The 19,021-nt window shown below is 42.6% G+C and overlaps 1 protein-coding gene across 1 annotated transcript in view; it reads right to left on the reverse strand.

Annotated features, from left to right (window-relative positions):
* BLMH (bleomycin hydrolase) overlaps nt 1-19,021 on the reverse strand; it is an 82,703-nt gene that overhangs the window by 44,367 nt on the left and 19,315 nt on the right. The window contains exon 6 of the mRNA XM_077294272.1: nt 10,373-10,465. Coding sequence (XP_077150387.1) covers nt 10,373-10,465 — 93 coding nt within the window. The remainder of the gene's footprint in view (nt 1-10,372; nt 10,466-19,021) is intronic.

Genomic DNA, 19,021 nt, shown 5'->3' on the forward strand with positions numbered 1-19,021 from the left:
CCATGTTTCATATTCAATGCCCTTGCTGATGGAAGGAGGTTTGCACTCAAAATCTCACGATACATGGCCCCATTCATTCTTTCATATACCTGGATCAGTCGTCCTGGCCCCTTTGCAGAGAAACAGCCCCAAAGCATGATGTTTCCACCACCATGCTTTACAGTAGGTATGGTGTTTGATGGATGCAACTCAGTATTCTTTTTCCTCCAAACATGACAAGTTGTGTTTCTACCAAACAGTTCCAGTTTGGTTTCATCAGACCATAGGACATTCTCCCAAAACTCCTCTGGATCATCCAAATGCTCTCTAGCAAACTTCAGATGGGCCCGGACATGTACTGGCTTAAGCAGTGGGACACGTCTGGCACTGCAGGATCTGAGTCCATGGTGGCGTAGTGTGTTACTTATGGTAGGCCTTGTTACATTGGTCCCAGCTCTCTGCAGTTCATTCACTAGGTCCCCCCGCGTGGTTCTGGGATTTTTGCTCACCGTTCTTGTGATCATTCTGACCCCACGGGGTGGGATTTTGCGTGGAGCCCCAGATCAAGGGAGATTATCAGTGGTCTTGTATGTCTTCCATTTTCTAATTATTGCTCCCACTGTTGATTTCTTCACTCCAAGCTGCTTGCCTGTTGCAGATTCAGTCTTCCCAGCCTGGTGCAGGGCTACAATTTTGTTTCTGGTGTCCTTTGACAGCTCTTTGGTCTTCACCATAGTGGAGTTTGGAGTCAGACTGTTTGAGGGTGTGCACAGGTGTCTTTTTATACTGATAACAAGTTTAAACAGGTGCCATTACTACAGGTAATGAGCGGAGGACAGAGGAGACTCTTAACCCCTCTGTGACCTTAGACGTACTATCCCGTCGAGGTGACCTGGGCCTATCTGACCCTCGATGGGATAGTACGTCATAGCCGATCGGCCGCGCTCACGGGGGGAGCGCAGCCGATCACGGCCGGGTGTCAGCTGACTATCGCAGCTGACATCCGGCACTATGTGCCAGGAGCGGTCACGGACCGCCCCCGGCACATTAACCCCCGGCACACCGCGATCAAACATGATCGCGGTGTACCGGCGGTATAAAGAAGCATCGCGCAGGGAGGGGGCTCCCTGCGGGCTTCCCTGAGACCCCCGGAGCAACGCGATGTGATCGCGTTGCTCCGAGGGTCTCCTACCTCCCTCCTCGCCGCAGGTCCCGGATCCAAGATGGCCGCGGCATCCGGGTCCTGCAGGGAGGGAGGTGGCTTACCGAGTGCCTGCTCAGAGCAGACACTTGGTAAGCCTGCAGCCCTGCACGGCAGATCGCAGATCTGGCAGAGTGCTGTGCACACTGCCAGATCAATGATCTGTGATGTCCCCCCCTGGGACAAAGTAAAAAAGTTTTTAAAAAATTCCCCACGTGTGTAAAAAAAAATAAATAAATAAAATATCCTAAATAAAGAAAAAAAAAAAAAAATTATTCCCATAAATACATTTCTTTAGCTAAATAAAATAAAAAAAACAATAAAAGTACACATATTTAGTATTGCCGCATCCGTAACGACCCAACCTATAAAACTGCCCCACTAGTTAACCCCTTCAGTAAACACCGTAAGAAAAAAAAAAAAAAAAACGAGGCAAAAAACAACGCTTTATTATCATACCGCCGAACAAAAAGTGGAATAACACGCGATCAAAAAGACTGATATAAATAACCATGGTACCGCTGAAAACGTCATCTTGTCCCGCAAAAAACGAGCTGCCATACAGCATCATCAGCAAAAAAATAAAAAAGTTATAGTCCTGAGAATAAAGCGATACCAAAATAATTATTTTTTCTATAAAATAGTTTTTATCGTATAAAAGCGCCAAAACATAAAAAAAATGATATAAATGAGATATCGCTGTAATCGTACTGACCCGACGAATAAAACTGCTTTATCAATTTTACCAAACGCGGAACGGTATAAACGCCTCCCCCAAAAGAAATTCATGAATAGCTGGCTTTTGATCACTCTACCTCACAAAAATCGGAATAAAAAGCGATCAAAAAATGTCACGTGTCCGAAAATGTAACCAATAAAAACGTCAACTCGTCCCGCAAAAAACAAGATCTCACATGACTATGTGGACTCAAATATGGAAAAATTACAGCTCTCAAAATGTGGTAACGCAAAAAATATTTTTTGCAATGAAAAGCGTCTTTCAGTGTGTGACGGCTGCCAATCATAAAAATCCGCTAAAAAACCCGCTATAAAAGTAAATCAAACCACCCTTCATCACCCCCTTAGTTAGGGAAAAATAAAAAAAAATTAAAAAATGTATTTATTTCCATTTTCCCATTAGGGTTAGGGTTAAGCCCCAGTCTCACTAAGCGAGATCGCTAGCGAGATCGCTGCTGAGTCACAAGTTTTGTGACGCAAGAGCAACCTCAGTAGCGATCTCGCTATGTGTGACACGTAGCAGCGACCAGGCCCCTGCTGTGAGATCGCTGGTCGTGTCGAAATGGCCTGGACCTTTTTTTGATCGTTGAGGTCCCGCTGGGTAGCACACATCGCTGTGTTTGACACCTTACCAACGACTTCGTTGACGACTCAGACACTGAATCGTCATAATAGCTCCCATGTGACATCGTTGTACAGGTCGCTACAGGTCGCTGGTGAGATGTCAAACAGCGAGATCGCAGCAGCGATCGTTGGGAAGATCTCACTGTTTGACATCTCACCAGCGACCACATAGCGACGCAGCAACGATCCCTGACAGGTCGTATCGTTGTTGGGATCGCTTTAGCGTCGCTAAGTGAGATGGGGCCTTTAGGGTTAGGGCTAGAGTTAGGACTAGAGTTAGGGCTAGGGTTAGGGCAAGGGTTAGGGCTAGGGTTAGGGCTAGGGTTAGGGCTAGGGTTAGGGCTAGGGTTAGGGCTAGGGTTAGGGCTAGGGTTGGGGCTAGGGTTGGGGCTAGGGTTGGGGCTAGGGTTAGGGCTAGGGTTAGGGCTAGGGTTAGGGCTAGTGTTAGGGCTAGTGTTACAGCTAGTGTTAGGGCTAGTGATAGGGCTAGGGTTATTGCTAGGGTTAGGGCTAGGGTTGGGGCTACAGTTAGGGTTGGGGCTAAAGATAGGGTTAGGGTTTGGATTACATTTATGGTTGGGAATAGGGTTGGTGTGTCTGGGTTAGAGGAGTGGTTAGGGTTACTGTTGGGATTAGGGTAAGGGGTGTGTTTGGATTAGGGTTTCAGTTATAATTGGGGGGTTTCCACTGTTTAGGCACATCAGGGGCTCTCCAAACGGGACATGGCATCCGATCTGAATTCCAGCCAATTCTGCGTTGAAAAAGGAAAACAGTGCTCCTTCCCTTCAGAGCTCTCCCGTGTGCCCAAACAGGGGTTTACCCCAACACTCAGGACAAATTGGACATCATCTTTTGGGGTCCAATTTCTCCTGCTACCCTTGGGAAAATACAAAACTGGGGGCCAAAAAATAAGTTTTGTGGGAAAAAAAAGATTTTTTATTTTCACGGCTCTGCGTTGTAAACTGTAGTGAAACACTTGGGGGTTCAAAGTTCTCACAACACATCTAGATAAGTTCCTTGGGGGGTCTAGTTTCCAATATGGGGTCACTTGTGGGGGGTTTGTACTGTTTGGGTACATCAGGGGCTCTGCAAATGCAACGTGACGCCTGCAGACCTATCCATTTAAGTCTGCATTCCAAATGGCGCTCCTTCCCTTCCGAGCTCTGTCATGAGCCCAAACAGTGGTTCTTCCCCACATATGGGGTATCAGCGTACTCAGGACAAATTGGACAACAACCTTTGGGGTCCAATTTATCCTGATACCCTTGTGAAAATACAAAACTGGGGGCTAAAAAATCATTTTTGTGAACAAAAAAAGAATTTTTATTTTCACGGCTCTGCGTTATAAACTGTAGTGAAACACTTGGGGGTTCAAAGCTCTCAAAACACATCTAGATAAGTTCCTTAGGGGGCCTACTTTCCAAAATGGTGTCACTTGTGGGGTTTTTTAATGTTTAGGCACATCAGGGGCTCTCCAAACGCAACATGGCATCCCATCTTAATTCCAGTCAATTTTGCATTGAAAAGTAAAATAGCGCTCCTTCCCTTCCGAGCTCTGCTATGCGCCCAAACAGTGGTTTACCCTCACATATGGGGTATCGTCGTACTCAGGACAAATTGCACAACAACTTTTGTGGTCTAATTTCTTCTCTTACCCTTGGGGAAATAAAAAAATGGGGGCGAAAAGATCATTTTTGTGAAAAAATATGATTTTTTTATTTTTACGGCTCTGCATTATAAACTTCTGTGAAGCACTTGTTGGGTCAAAGTGCTCACCACACATCTAGATAAGTTCCTTAAGGGGTCTACTTTCCAAAATGGTGTCACTTGTGGGGGGTTTCAATGTTTAGGCACATCAGGGGCTCCCCAAACGCAACATGGCGTCCCATCTCAATTCCAGTCAATTTTGCATTGAAAAGTCAAATGGCGCTCCTTCCCTTCCGAGCTCTGCCCTGCGCCCAAACAATGGTTTACACCCACATATGGGGTATCAGCGTACTCAGGACAAATTGCACAACAATTTTTGGTGTCCAATTTCTTCTCTTACCCTTGGGAAAATAAACAATTGGGGGCGAAAAGATCATTTTTGTGAAAAAATATGATTTTTTATTTTTACGGCTCTGCATTATAAACTTCTGTGAAGCACTTGTTGGGTCAAAGTGCTCACCACACATCTAGATAAGTTCCTTAAGGGGTCTACTTTCCAAAATGGTGTCACTTGTGGGGGGTTTCAATGTTTAGGCACATCAGGGGCTCTCCAAATGCAACATGGCATCCCATCTCAATTCCAGTCAATTTTGCATTGAAAAGTCAAATGGCGCTCCTTTCCTTCCGAGCTCTGTCATGCGCCCAAACAGTGGTTTACCCCGACATATGGGGTATCAGCGTACTCAGGACAAATTGTACAACAAATTTTGGTGTCTATTTTCTCCTGTTACCCTTGGTAAAATAAAACAAATTGGAGCTGAAATAATTTTTTTGTGAAAAAAAGTTAAATGTTCATTTTTATTTAAACATTCCAAAAATTTCTGTGAAACACCTGAAGGGTTAATAAACTTCTTGAAAGTGGTTTTTAGTACCTTGAGGGGTGCAGTTTTTAGAATGGTGTCACACTTGGGTATTTTCTATCATATAGACCCCTCAAAATGACTTCAAATGAGATGTGGTCCCTAAAAAAAAATGGTGTTGTAAAAATGAGAAATTGCTGGTCAACTTTTAACCCTTATAACTCCGTCACAAAAAAAAATTTTGGTTACAAAATTGTGCTGATGTAAAGTAGACATGTGGGAAATGTTACTTATTAAGTATTTTGCGTGACATATGTCTGTGATTTAAGGGCATAAAAATTCAAAGTTAGAAAATTGCGAAATTTTCAAAATTTTCGCCAAATATTCATTTTTTTCACAAATAAACGCAAATTATATCGAATAAATTTTATCACTATCATGAAGTACAATATTTCACGAGAAAACAGTGTCAGAATCGTCAAGATCTGTTGAAGCGTTCCAGAGTTATAACCTCATAAAGGGACAGTGGTCAGAATTGTAAAAATTGGCCTGGTCATTAACGTGCAAACCACCCTTGGGGGTGAAGGGGTTAAAGAAGAAGTTACAGGTCTGTGAGAGCCAGAAATCTTGATTGTTTGTTTCTGACCAAATACTTATTTTCCACCATAATATGCAAATTAAATGTTAAAAAAACAGACAATGTGATTTTCTGGATTTTTTTTTCTCAGTTTGTCTCCCATAGTTGAGGTCTACCTATGATGTAAATTACAGACGCCTCTCATCTTTTTAAGTGGTGGAACTTGCACTATTGCTGACTGACTAAATACTTTTTTTCCCCACTGTATGTATACATTAGGATGGCCAATTTTAGTAGAAACCTAATGCATTGTGGACCAGTGTAAGGCGCTTCCATCACACATCTGTGAAAAAACGGTATCGGTGCTACCAGTGCTTTCCATGCGTGTGTCCATTTCGACTATTAGTGTGCCAACAGTATAAAGAAAGAATTAGATTACAAAGCTTCTCCCATCCTTTGCAATGTTAAACACGTACAGCACATGAATTGTACACTGATGCTATCCGTGTGCTGTACTTGTTTTTCACTGACCCACAGACTTGTGTTGGCCCTTGTCATCCCTGCTGCTGGAAAAAAACAATAATTTCTCCATGTTTTTTGCACGGTCCAGGTAAAAATACAGATATCACCTTAGGTTATATAATGTGTACATACTGTATCTGTGAAATAAAACGGATACCGCAAGTAATTGAAACACGGGGGTCTGAAGGAGACCTAAAGCTGCTGCAAATGTATTAGTAATGGCCTGTGAAGTGTTGTACTATGGTCTTTCCTCCATGCTGGCACTACATTCACCAACAGGGCACAAAAGGGGCTTCATACATATTCTGTTTGGCCAAAATGCTGTATATTTAATTAAAAAAAATAATATAAATATATAATGTAAAATGCTGTATGTTTATTATAATATAAATATATTTACATCAATGAAAAATATTATTTACTTATATATATTTTTATATTAAATATACAGCATTGTACATTATATATAACCTTTACATTGTAAAATAATGGCACATACACTTTCACAAATGTCCCATTCCTTTAGTGAAACAATCCCTGACCTGAGCCCGCCGTGATAGCACATTACAACTCTTTAGTTTCGATGCTACTGTAAATAATCCGATTCATTAATACTAAACCGAGGAAGTGCAGAGATCTATGCTGTAGTCCTAAAGTAAAGGTAAAGATTACATAATGTGCTGCACGAAATATAACAAAATGATATTAGTGGTATTCAAAGGTGAACCCCAAATTAGTCAGCGTGTGTGTGTCTACAGTAGAAATCCTCACCCTGCATTTTTACATACATTTTAGGTTGTTTTCATATATTCAGGACGGCTTGCTGCACATTTTTCTCCAAGTTTCCCAAAAATAGGAAAAAAAACCCCAAAAACTTGCATTTAACCTAAATCTAACAATGAGGTTTATTATTAAGCCAGAAAACCCATCACCATGAGATTCTTCTCCACTTCTATTACAATAAATCCTAATTGGCTTCTGTTGTTGCTCTCTGGAGCGGCGCTGGGACTCTGTGACCCATTCTGTGTCCCCCTCCAATCTTTCTTTAGGCAGGAGGCAAGATTTATTGTAATAGTAATGCAGAATCCCTCTAAATACTGTTCTTTATGTCTTGCCAAAAAATGTGAACTGTGACATCAACTTCCTTAGAAGTAGAGCAATGACCTACAAGACAGAGGAAGAACAAAGGCTGTTTCTGAAAACTTGGTAGTGGGGACAATGCTCAGTTATACAGTATCTCGGATGTAGAAAGTCAGCGAAAATGTGAACTTCAAAAAGGCTTTCTTCACAAGCATAATAATAAATGGAGTACAGCCTAAACCGCTCAGGTCCGGCACCTATAGGCCGTCTGGAAACCAACTTTTAATGGCTGTAGAACAAATTCAATAATCAAGAGAAGCAGAACCTATAATACTATTTAACAAAACATAAATGGAACCTTTAAACAGAAACTGAGCTATAAATGGAACACGTACATGCAGTGTGATCAGTGGGCGGCATGATATAACGAAGTTGAACAAAAAAAAAATATACGTTTGTTGGAAAATTTTCAGTAAAACTTACACTGAAACCACTGGTGTTTACATGCATGAGTCCAGTGGGCGGTCCTACTAGTGACTGACAGCTATCGCTGCATGCAGTCATACAGGGAAGACTGTCAGTCACTGACTAGGACCGCCCCCTGGACTTATTCATATAAAGATCAGGGATTTCAATGAATAAACGCTTTCCTGAAACTTTTCCCATAAAAAGCTCACGTGAATCTGATCGGCTCCTCCTGCCTTATAATGTCCTGCCTGTAGATCAGATACTATCTTCATCATGACAGGTTCCCTTTAAGTTTCATGATAGAAACCAAAACTATGAACATCTGTTTTAGACAAAAGCCAGATGTGTCTAGACCTAGAATGGTCCAATAATAAAAAAAAAAAAATTCAACTAAAGAAGATTCTTTTTTTCTTTCATCTGGACACCACATAACACCAAAGATGAAATAATCAGCGTAATGATGGCGGCGTGCCCGTCACTACAAGGTAATATGGGCAACGTTGACGGCAGAGCCCTACACCAGTAAGTCCAGCTCTTATAATGAGCTGCTAGAAAATGCCATCAATACCATTCATTTACTAAAATTGTGCTAGTTGCAAAAAAAAAAAAAAAAAATTATATATATATATTTTATCTTTTTTTCTTGAAACTAGAACAATTTTTGATTTTGGTATCCCACCCAAATGACGATTTTGGCCTTGGACGGTATTGGTGCGCTTTATTATTACTGTTTAGTGTATATTGAAATTTAAGAACAAACACATGGATGCTCACACAGTATTAATAAATGCACTTCAGGCCAATGTATGGTCTTCTAATTTTAGTCTTGGGATAACAGGGACATAGAAGGCTACAATAGTTAATAGGTGTTTGTAGTGACTACATGCATTTCTAATCTCTTATCTTTTATTTCAGCTGTTTCAAAAAAGGAAAAATCCTAAAAACTGGAGTATTTTGCCATTTCTTGACATGTCTTCTGCTATACTGCTCTCTTGTGGTTGTCACAGTTCATCAAAACATAATGGTAAAACAATATATAAATCACTTTTATAATATATGGCAAATGCATTTAATATGGAAAACAACAACATATATTTACCAGGTTTTCGCCGACCTGGAGCCCTAACCCACTGTTCGCCCTCTGTCTGATATATTGAGATCACAAACATTTTACAGCCTGTGATGAATACAGAACCTTGGGCAATTGATCAGAAACAAAGGAGCTCTCAGCTGCCCTCTTGTGGCTACAATGGTATCTGAACACATAAAAGTTAGGAAGGTACCAACTGTGGAATAAAATATAATCTATACAAAGGTTATGGACAATTTTCTAGCTGTTCTTGATGAGGGGGTGTGTTAGTTCCTGTTTGATAAAGTGATGAAGCATTGAAAAAGTGGCGTGCGCCACAAATCTTACTCTAGTCAGTGACTGGAGTAAGGCTTCTGCTGTAGGGAAAACCACTGCTCCTCATTAAATAGATGAGCTGCAGCGTTGCACCTTCCTACCGCCCCAGCTCTGCCCATTCTGTTAGAGCTAGGCGAAACTGGCGTGAAAACTTCGTATTGCCCGAAAATTGTGCAACTTTTCAAAGCTATTTATGCCAGAATTCGGGTGTAAATTGCTTGGATGAATTGGGGCCAGTGTATTTTTTAGGCAAATTGAACTTGGAAAAGTATGGAATTTTGGTTGCGTGTGAAAAAACAAGAAAAAACAAAAAAGGGTAGTGGATTGGCGGCTAGCTGGAGATTTTCAAATCTATTTCCACGTGGAAATGGCATTAATAATAAAGTATAAAATCTGCAACTAAATCAGCACAAATATCTGCAATAAAATCTGCATGTAGCAAAAGCGAATTTCATGGCGGCACAAATAAAAAAAAAAAAAAAATGCGTTCAGAATTTTTTTTATCCACTAAAATAGAGAACTAAACATATCAGGTATCATCATAATTGTACGGACTTGAAGAATTATTTTTAATTACCGCTGTAAAAATAAACCATTTCACAGCAATTGTAGTTTTGAATGACACCATTTATTTTACTATATAAATATATGGAAAAATGGCATAAAATTTTTTAAAAATTTCAACTGGTCCCATAAAAAGCAAGGTCTCAGTGTGTTAATACAAGAAAAAAGTAACTGCTCTATGAAAAAGGGGAGATGAAAGTGAAAAAAACCAAAAGAAAATTGTCAGCATCCTTATGGGGTTCAATAACTTAAATCACTTCAGCAAAACTAATGCAGCTACTGAAACGGGGAACGGTCCAGAATATCAAAGAATTCAACGTGCCAACCATACCCGAAGTGAGAAACATGTCCGTGAGAAACATTCAGTCTGAGGGTGGAATTTACCAAGCTCGGCATTTCTTACACCGGTTTTAGTCTGGACAGGAGTAAAATGCTACAAATATTAAATGGCAAAAGTCGATTTAATTTGTCCAGAAAAGCAAAGTGACACCAGCTACAGAAAGAGCAGATTTGCATAATGTTATTCACCGCCTGTGTAATGGTGGGAGAGCCCCTCCCCTCATGACGCGACAACAGCAAGGTAAAAAAATACAAAATTTAGCATAAAACAAAGTGTTTTTTTTTTTAATGACAGAAAAATGGTGCACATCACTTAATAATTCTCACCATAGTATTAACATCATATCCAAACATAATATAGCACTCACCTCCTCTATCATAGTGTCCAAAGCCACAGAGATTTCTTCCTTGGTGCAGCCGCTGGATACCATGTTCCTCAGTCTTAGACAATATTCCCTCATCTTCAATAAACAGAAATCGAAGATTGCAAATTAAGAAAAATGGCACAAAAGTGTTTTAATTTCAACTCTCACATACACATAAATGTAAGAATCTGTCACTATAATATGGTGCAACTCTACACAATCCGACATGCTTATTACTGACTTTCTGGACAGTGACACGGTGACCCTATTACCAGCGGGAATGTTAAAAGGAATCAGGCTTTGCCATGTAGTCTGAGAGCATGATGTAGGGGCGGATTCCAGTGATGCGTCACTTACTGGGCTGCTTGCTGTCATTTTGATACACAGTTTACTCTGTTGCAGATCTAGCAGCTCTCTTCATTGCTGAACCCTACATAATCTTACCCACACCACTGATTGGCAGCTTTCTGTGTTCACTGTGCATAGGCAGAAAGTTGCTAATTAGTGGTGGGGGCAGAGTTATTGACTAAGATGCAAGACACCTAGTCCTGTAGTGATAGTCTCCCTGCTGATAAAACACTCATTTTCTTGAAACGACACAGTCCAGTAAGTGATACATCACTAGAATCAGGGCCTCTGCCCCTACATCATGCTGCTCTCAGATTACATAGAATGCTGACAGATTCACATTAATGCCTAGTTGTTAAATGTGTGAGTAAATTGTGCTGTTCGTTTGTTGATGTAGAGTTCTGAGAAAAAAATGGAGACTAAACAGAGTATGGACAGCTCCTCCCATAAGATGCTATGGTTCCGCAAAAGTAAAATGTACCAAGGTGCATTGTACGAAGACAATCCTGGTATGCAAGATGAACTTATTAGGCCTCTTTTTACTAATTCTAAACACTTGTATGGGCTGTTACCTAGAAAATATGTTTAGAAATTAAGCAAAGTGCACAAATTGGCCAATTCATGAGAACCCATCAATTTGTGTGTAGAGCCATGATGGAGTGAAACCATAGGAATTCCCTTGATGACAGGAACCAAGCAGCAGCTGAAGAGGTCAATGTTGGTGCGAAGTTTCGACATGTACAGTAAGTCCTCTGTTCAGGATCAATGTTCCCAGAGTTCCGGCCGTTTGCGCTTACTGAAGAATTACGACTGCTGCCCTGAGCGTGCGTGACGGCAATAGCTGCGGGCTCTTCCGTGGGCTAAAAAGATTATCCTACACGCTCCTACGTCCTCCGATTATAGCTCATGACAGTCTTTTATAGGTACTGATATTAGTAGATCGATTTTCAATTAATATTTATAAATGTCCGAATAAATTGCTCATCGCTTGTCCCCAAAGGTGAATAATTCTATCTCGCCATTTAAAGGGAACCTGTCGCCTCAAATTGGCGGGATATTTAAATGAGTTTTTACCGGTCCGATGGGCGGCGTTTCCTCTTCATTTCTCCACCCCGTCCATCCCTGTTGTCCACAATATGTTAGTGAATTAGAGTATGTGAGCGCCATAGTTGGCGCGTGCGCAATGCAATCTTTAGTGGCGCATGCGCAGTATGCTTTGCCCAACTGTGGGCAAAGCCGAAAAGCCCGCGCACTATGTCCCGCAACACAGCAAAATACTTCCAGGACATAGTGCGCAGTAATGCTTTTCGGCTTTGCCCGCAGTTGGGCAAAGCATACTGCGGGTGCGCCACCGAAGATTGCATTGTGCACGCGCCAACTATGGCGCTCACATACTGTGGACAACAGGGAGGGACGGGGTGGAGAAATGAAGATGAAACGTCGCCCATCGGACAGGTAAAAAGTCATTTAAATATCCCACCAATTTGAGGTGACAGGTTCCCTTTAAGCCTGCTGGACTGCCCGTATTTAATTGGAATATCCACCGGCTTTCTGCTTTCGACATTTGATGTATATAATTACCTTCTCTTCAATGTTTTTCTATGCCCCAAAAGGATGACCGTTTCATTTACCATTGTGTGCTACTTTGTAATGTTTGGACAGTGGATATCCTAGTTGTATGCGCATTGTATCACACTAACCTGTAATTCCCGGTTGGTTCTCCCCACATATAGTTTATGACAGTGCCATTGAATGCAATAAATGATGCCTCTGCTGTGGTTATAGGATTCATTTACGCGATACACTTGGTGAGTTCTGCATTGAGCAGGGGGTCGGACACGATGACCCCGGAGGTCCCTCCCAGCTCATACATTCTAGGATTCTACAGTAGGAGTAGGTAACTATCCCTCTGTAGTTCCAGGAGTATATACTGGACTGTTATTTCCCGTCGAGTGGCACATTGTACTTTTTTTTACAGGGAAAGAAACCACACTTTTGTGATTGAGTCGTATGTCCCAATGGGTATGGATTTTTACATAACTTGCTAGGTTCCTCGCATTTCTGTAAATGAAGCAAGGCTGGGGTGGAATGAGTTCTCTTATGATCATGTCCTGATGCAGAAAGGACCGATGTTTACTCATACTGTGTTATGATTAGGATACTGAAATGATTTTCATTCACCTCCATACCGACATTATTATTGGGGGTCAATAAGGATTCCCTAGGTATTTCCTCTATGTTCTTGCACAAATTTTTTATCATGATTCTTTTAAATCGCATAAATTGCCCCCTAGGGATATTGATAAGCCGCATCAGTATCTATTAGGAAGAAGCCATTACTGTCGGTCGGCTTGCTGTAGGATTTAGTGGCTATATTATCTCCATTAATAAAAATGGTGATATCTAAGAAGTTAATTGATACAATACTAATGGTGGAGGTGAAGTTTAAATTAAAATATTTTGATTAATAATATTTACTAACTGCGTTAATCTTCTCCTCTGGACCAAATATAATGGTGTACCCCGAACCATCAGAAAGAGAACTCATCGCATTACTTTTGTGTATGATGTTTCTCTCCTGAAGGGGTTAAATGGCGGGAAAATGTGCTTTTTCCTGCCGTTTTGCTCCTACATATTCACTAGATGTTTAGCTTGACAGAAATTAGCAGTTCTCCCCTTATCTTAAATGGGGGATAAAGGATGTAGGACTGTGGCTTAACTTAGAAGTTGCCAGCAAGGTTGGGTGGGATACAAAAGGCTACAACGCAGCCAATTTGTAAGAAAGGTACCTGTTTTGCTTTCAATGAAGAGCAATGTAAATGGATGAAGACGTGCAAATATAGGCACGAGCGTTCTTTTTGTGGTGGGGCACACCCAATGGCAAAATTATTTAAAAAGAGCTAATATGCCGGGTCACCCCTCCACAAAAGAATATTTTAACAAAAGCACCGACGCCAGTAAAATTGGAGAACATGCTAATGTGGCAAGAGCGGTACCCAAACCGCAAGATGGATAAATTATTAACTGAAGGTTGTAAGAAAGGTTTTGTCATTTACGGATGTCAGTTGTTTATGGGTTAATAATTTGAAGTGAGCAGAACTACACCAAGAGGTGATGTTAGCGAAGTTAAGTAAGGAGATTAATGCAGGTAGAGTGCCTGGACCGTTTTCGGAACAACCATTTCCTAATTTTCGTCTGTCACCTCTGGGTGTAGTAGCAAAGAAAGAGCCGGGCTCCTTCAGGTTAATTCACCACTTGTCATACCCATATGGTGCTTCATTGGAATTATGGTCTGTGCAGGTACTGCAATTATCACCTGTGCAATACTAAGGAAATACTGAAAACATGACATTTTGGTGGCTCTTGAGGACCGGAGATGGGGAACACTGGTATGGACGGTAGGTTGATGTCAGTGTCTTACACATCATTTGATGAAGCGGTGGATATAGTTAGAAGGTTTGGCCCTGGAGCATTGATGGCTAAAGCCGATATTGAAGCAGCGTTTCGATTACTACCTATCCGCCCGGCTGGTTTCAACTCATTAGGTTTTCAGTTTAAAGGTTGTTTTTAATGTAGGTAAATGTTTTCCTAAGGGGTGCCCAGTATCTTGTTTTCACTTTGAGGCCTTTTCTTCTTTCATTGAATGGGTAGTGGAGGTGCAATGTATGAAAGGTGGAATTGCGCATTATTTAGATGATTTTTTTTGTTCATATGACCTAGTGAGTCAGATGTGTGTAGCCAGATATTGGTTTCTTTTCAGCAAATTTGCAGTGATTCTGAGATCCCATTAGCTAAGGATAAGACGGTACCGGTTAGAGAAAGAGAAAGAGAGTGAAATGTAGAAACGCGTTAGCCGCAATATTTTCAAAGCAACAGTAAAAGAAGTGGCGTCTTTGTTAGGCTTGTTGGCCTTTGCTCACAGGGTTATGCCTATGGGTAGAGTGTTTTTTAGGCGGTTGTGCATGCTTATCGCATGGATAAGGAACCCATCTTTTTATGTGCATATTTCAAGGGAAATAAAGGAGGATCTTGAGGTTTGGCTTGAATTTTTAAAACATTTTTATGGCAAAGTTGTTTGAAGAGACCACTCTATGGCACTGGAGGACATGAATTTATTTACTTTATTTGATGTGTACGGATTGAGAGGGTTTGGTGCTTTCTGGCGTGGTAATTGGCGTGTGGCTAGGTGGCATCCGGCCTGGGTAAAGAACAGAGTGATGAAGAACTTCGTTTTGCTAGATCTTTTTCCAGTTTTGGTACAGTAGCTTTAGTCTTTTGGGGCCCTCAGCTAGATAACAAATCCATTTTACTGTCAACAGATAAAGATTTTCGCTGTAAATTGCCTGTCGTAGTGGTGTAGTTTAATGGTAAAGTTGTTGAGACATATGGTTTTGATTTGTTTAAAATTGATTATCTGGTTGAAGGCACTGCACATTGAAGGTAAAAGTTATGTGATATCTGATGCACTTTCTCAATTCCAGTTCACAAAGTTCTTCACGTTGGTCCTGGGGGCCAAAAGGACGGGCGAAGAATGTCCGCAATATTTATGGAGAATAATTTGGTTCTAGTGATGGAACTCTTTCAATGGTCTGTGGCTTCATCAACATGGAATAGTATTTTTGCGAAATGCGAACAATGGTACAGTTTTTGTAGGAAGAGGAATTGGGATTGGTTTCAGAGTTTGGAGCAAGCTGCTTTGGCATTCTGTATGATGTCATTTGATAAAGGGCTTGCATACTCTACGGTGGTAAAAAATGTGGCTGGTGTGTTGTTCTTGAAATATTTGGAAGACAGGACATTGAATAGTTATTTCCTAGTAAAACAAATTTTAAAAGGTTACAAGAAGGATCAATGTGTCCGTGACGGCAGGTGTCCGATTACTCCTGCTACTCTAAAGGATTTGTGTATCATTTCTCGTTCTTGTTGTTTTGATTCATATGAGTCTTTCCATTTTTCAGCCGCTGCCTTACTGCTATTTTTCACCTGCTCTGTGAATTGGGGAGCTGTTGCCCATGAACAAGCAAGAAGGGGATAGGATGGTCTTAAAATATGCATCAGTTAAAATGGGTTATTTGATGATTCATATGGTTAGGTCTAAAACCGATCCTTCCAGGAAGGGCAGTAGTCTAAGACTAATGCGTTTCCCTGAAATCATTATAAATCCAATTTGTTTATCAAGAGAATACTTAGGTGTGCAGCCAGCAGGGTGCAGGCAGTTACTGCTGCACCAGTCAGCCTTGCCCTTAATGCAGTTTCAATAAGGAAATGTCTGTCAAATTCGGGATTAGGTGATAAATATTTCTCAACCCACTCGTGTCGTACTGGGGCAGCAACGTAGGCCGCTAGGTTGGGACGGAGTAAAAAGGTAATAAAAAGACTGGGAAGATGGTAGTCTAACTTATTAGTTGAACATTAGAAAGTAAATTTGTGCTAATCTTCTGTTTATATAGTTTTTACGGTCTGGATTCTGGGGCACTCCTTCATTCATTGGGTACAGATCAGAGCGCAACATAGGTGCTACGGGCCAAACCTGTCGTTGTTTCCTGATCGAGTGAAAGTATGTTGGCCAAGGATAAGTTGGCAAAGGTCGGATGGCCTGATCGACCAGGTGATGCTGAGGAGCGAGAGAGTTCCAGCCCCAGATATAATTAATGTCCACTTTGGAGGAAACAACAATGGGGAAAGTGGAGCTATTATTTCACATTAAAAGAAAGTTATCAGAAATCAGAAGGTGTTTTCCAAAAGTTAAGATCGCGTTTTCTGAAGTTATTCCTAGGTTACTCTGGGTTACATCAGTGGATCTTAGATACAGCGAAAAGATAAAGAAATGCTTGAATATAGGGATTTTTGTATACTCACCGTAAAAACCTTTTCTCCGAGCCACTCATTGGGGAACACAGAACTATAGGTGTGTTATGCTGCTGTCGCTAGGAGGCTGACACTAAGTTGAGACAAAAAAAGTTAGCTCCTCCCCTGCGGTATACACCCTCATGCTGGCTTCCAGAGACCCAGTTCAGTGTAAAAGCAGTAGGAGATCATTAACAACATATAACATAACATTAGAGTATAACATGTCAGAGTAAGCCAAAAGCCAAAAAAGAAACGAGCCATAAGGCTAACAGGGTGGGTGCTGTGTCCCCCAATGAGTGGCTCGGAGAAAAGGATTTTACGGTGAGTACACAAACATCCCTATTTCTCCTTCGCCACATTTGGGGACACAGAACCATGGGACGTCCCAAAGCAGTCCCTGGGTGGGGAACAACATAACCAAATAACTCCGTATACCAACTGACTATAAGTGCGCAACGGCCGCTTGCAGAATACGTCTGCTAAGGGCCGCATCCGCAGAAGATTGAGTGTGGACATTGCAGTGCTTCGTGAAAGTATGAAGCTGGACCACGTTGCGGCCTTGCAAACCTGCTCTGCCGACACCTGGTGCCGAATGGCCCAGGAGGCACCCACCGACCGAGTTGAGTGTGCCCTAATCCCTGCCGGGATAGGTCTGCCCCTGACCCGATAAGATTCTTGAATAGCTGATCGGATCCATCTGGCTATCGTGGCTTTTGAAGCAGCTAAACCCTTTCTGTGACCCTCAGGGAGGACAAAGAGAGAGTCCGATTTACGGAAGGGGGCAGTCCTAGAAATGTACCTCCGGAGAGCCCTTACCACGTCCAAGGTGTGAAGGGCCTTTTCAACCCTATGTCTTGGCTGTGGACAGAAGGAGGGAAGAACGATATCTTCATTAAGGTGGAAGAATGAAACCACCTTGGGAAGAAAAGACGGAGGTGGGCGTAGGACCACTTTGTCCTGGTGGAAGGTAAGGAAGGGCGCCCTGCAGGACAGTGCGGTCAACTCTGAAACTCGCCTGATAGAGGTTACTGCAACAAGGAAGGTGACCTTCCAGAAGAGAACAGTCAGCGAGACATCTTGCAGAGGTTCAAAAGGGGACTCCTGAAGAACACTCAGGACCAAATTGAGATCCCAGGTCTCTAACGGCATTCTATAGGGGGGTACTACGTGGGAGACCCCCTTAACAAAAGTCCTGACTTGCAAGTTAGCAGCAATCTTACGTTGGAACAACACGGATAATGCCGAGATCTGACCCTTGAGGGAACTGAGCGCCAGACCGGAATCCAAGCCGGACTGGAGAAATTCCAGAATGGAGGGAACCGAAAAAACGAGAGGGGGGCGTCCACGGACTCTGCACCATGAGAAGAAGGCTTTCCAAGTGCGGTGATAGATGCGAGCGGAAGACGTCTTGCGAGCGCTTATCATGGTGGCAATGACTTGCTGGGAGAAACCAGCCTGAGTTAGTATCCAGGCTTCAACAGCAAAGCCGTTAAACGTAGGGCCCCTGAGCTCTGGTGGTAGATCGGCCCTTGGCAAAGCAGATCTGGGCGATCTGGTAGCTGCCAGGGGACGTCGGAGACGAGTTGAACTAGCTCTGCGTACCACGCGCGACGTGGTCAATCTGGCGTGACTAGGGTCAAAGGAACCCCCTCCCTCTTGATTTTCTGGATAACCTTCGGTAGTAAGGGAAGCGGAAGAAACATGTACGGGAAGTGGAACCGATGTCATGGGGATATCAGTAAGTCCACCCCGATGGCCTTGGGATCCCGACAACGTGCTATGAAATTGGGAACTTTTGCGTTCAGTCTGGACGCCATCAGGTCCACGTCCGGAGTCCCCCAGCGAAGGCAAATCTGCTGGAAGACCTCCAGGTGGAGTTCCCACTCACCCGAGGCAAGACCCTGACGGCTGAGAAAATCAGCCGCACAGTTCTCGATGCCTGGAATGTGCACTGCAGAAATGATGGAGCGGTTGTTTTCGGACCAACAGAGAATGTGGGAGACCTCCCGCATCGCCGCCCTGCTGCGGGTACTCCCTTGATGGTTTATGTACGCCACCGCTGTGACGTTGTCTGATTGAATGAGAATAGGGTGACCCGCAAGGAGGAAATGGAAGCGTCTCAGGGCAAACCTGATGGCTCGAATCTCTAAGATGTTTATCAGAAGTCTCGACTCCCGAGACGTCCAACGCCCCTGGGCAGTGTGGTGGCGAAATACTGCTCCCCAACCAAGGAGACTGGCGTCGGTAGTCACCACCAGCCAGTGAATTGGGAGAAAAGACCTTCCCTGGCTGAGAGATGATTCCAACGTCCACCATTTGAGCGCTTGCCTGATCCACGGGGACAGAGGACATGGCCGATTGAGGGATAAGGGACTCCTGTCCCAATTGTCTAGCAGAGCCTGTTGTAAGGGGCGGAGATGCAGTTGGGCGAAGGGGACTGCTTCCATTGCGGCC

This window comes from Ranitomeya variabilis, chromosome 3 (assembly GCF_051348905.1).
Source record: "Ranitomeya variabilis isolate aRanVar5 chromosome 3, aRanVar5.hap1, whole genome shotgun sequence".
NCBI classification, from domain to species: Eukaryota; Metazoa; Chordata; class Amphibia; order Anura; family Dendrobatidae; genus Ranitomeya; species Ranitomeya variabilis.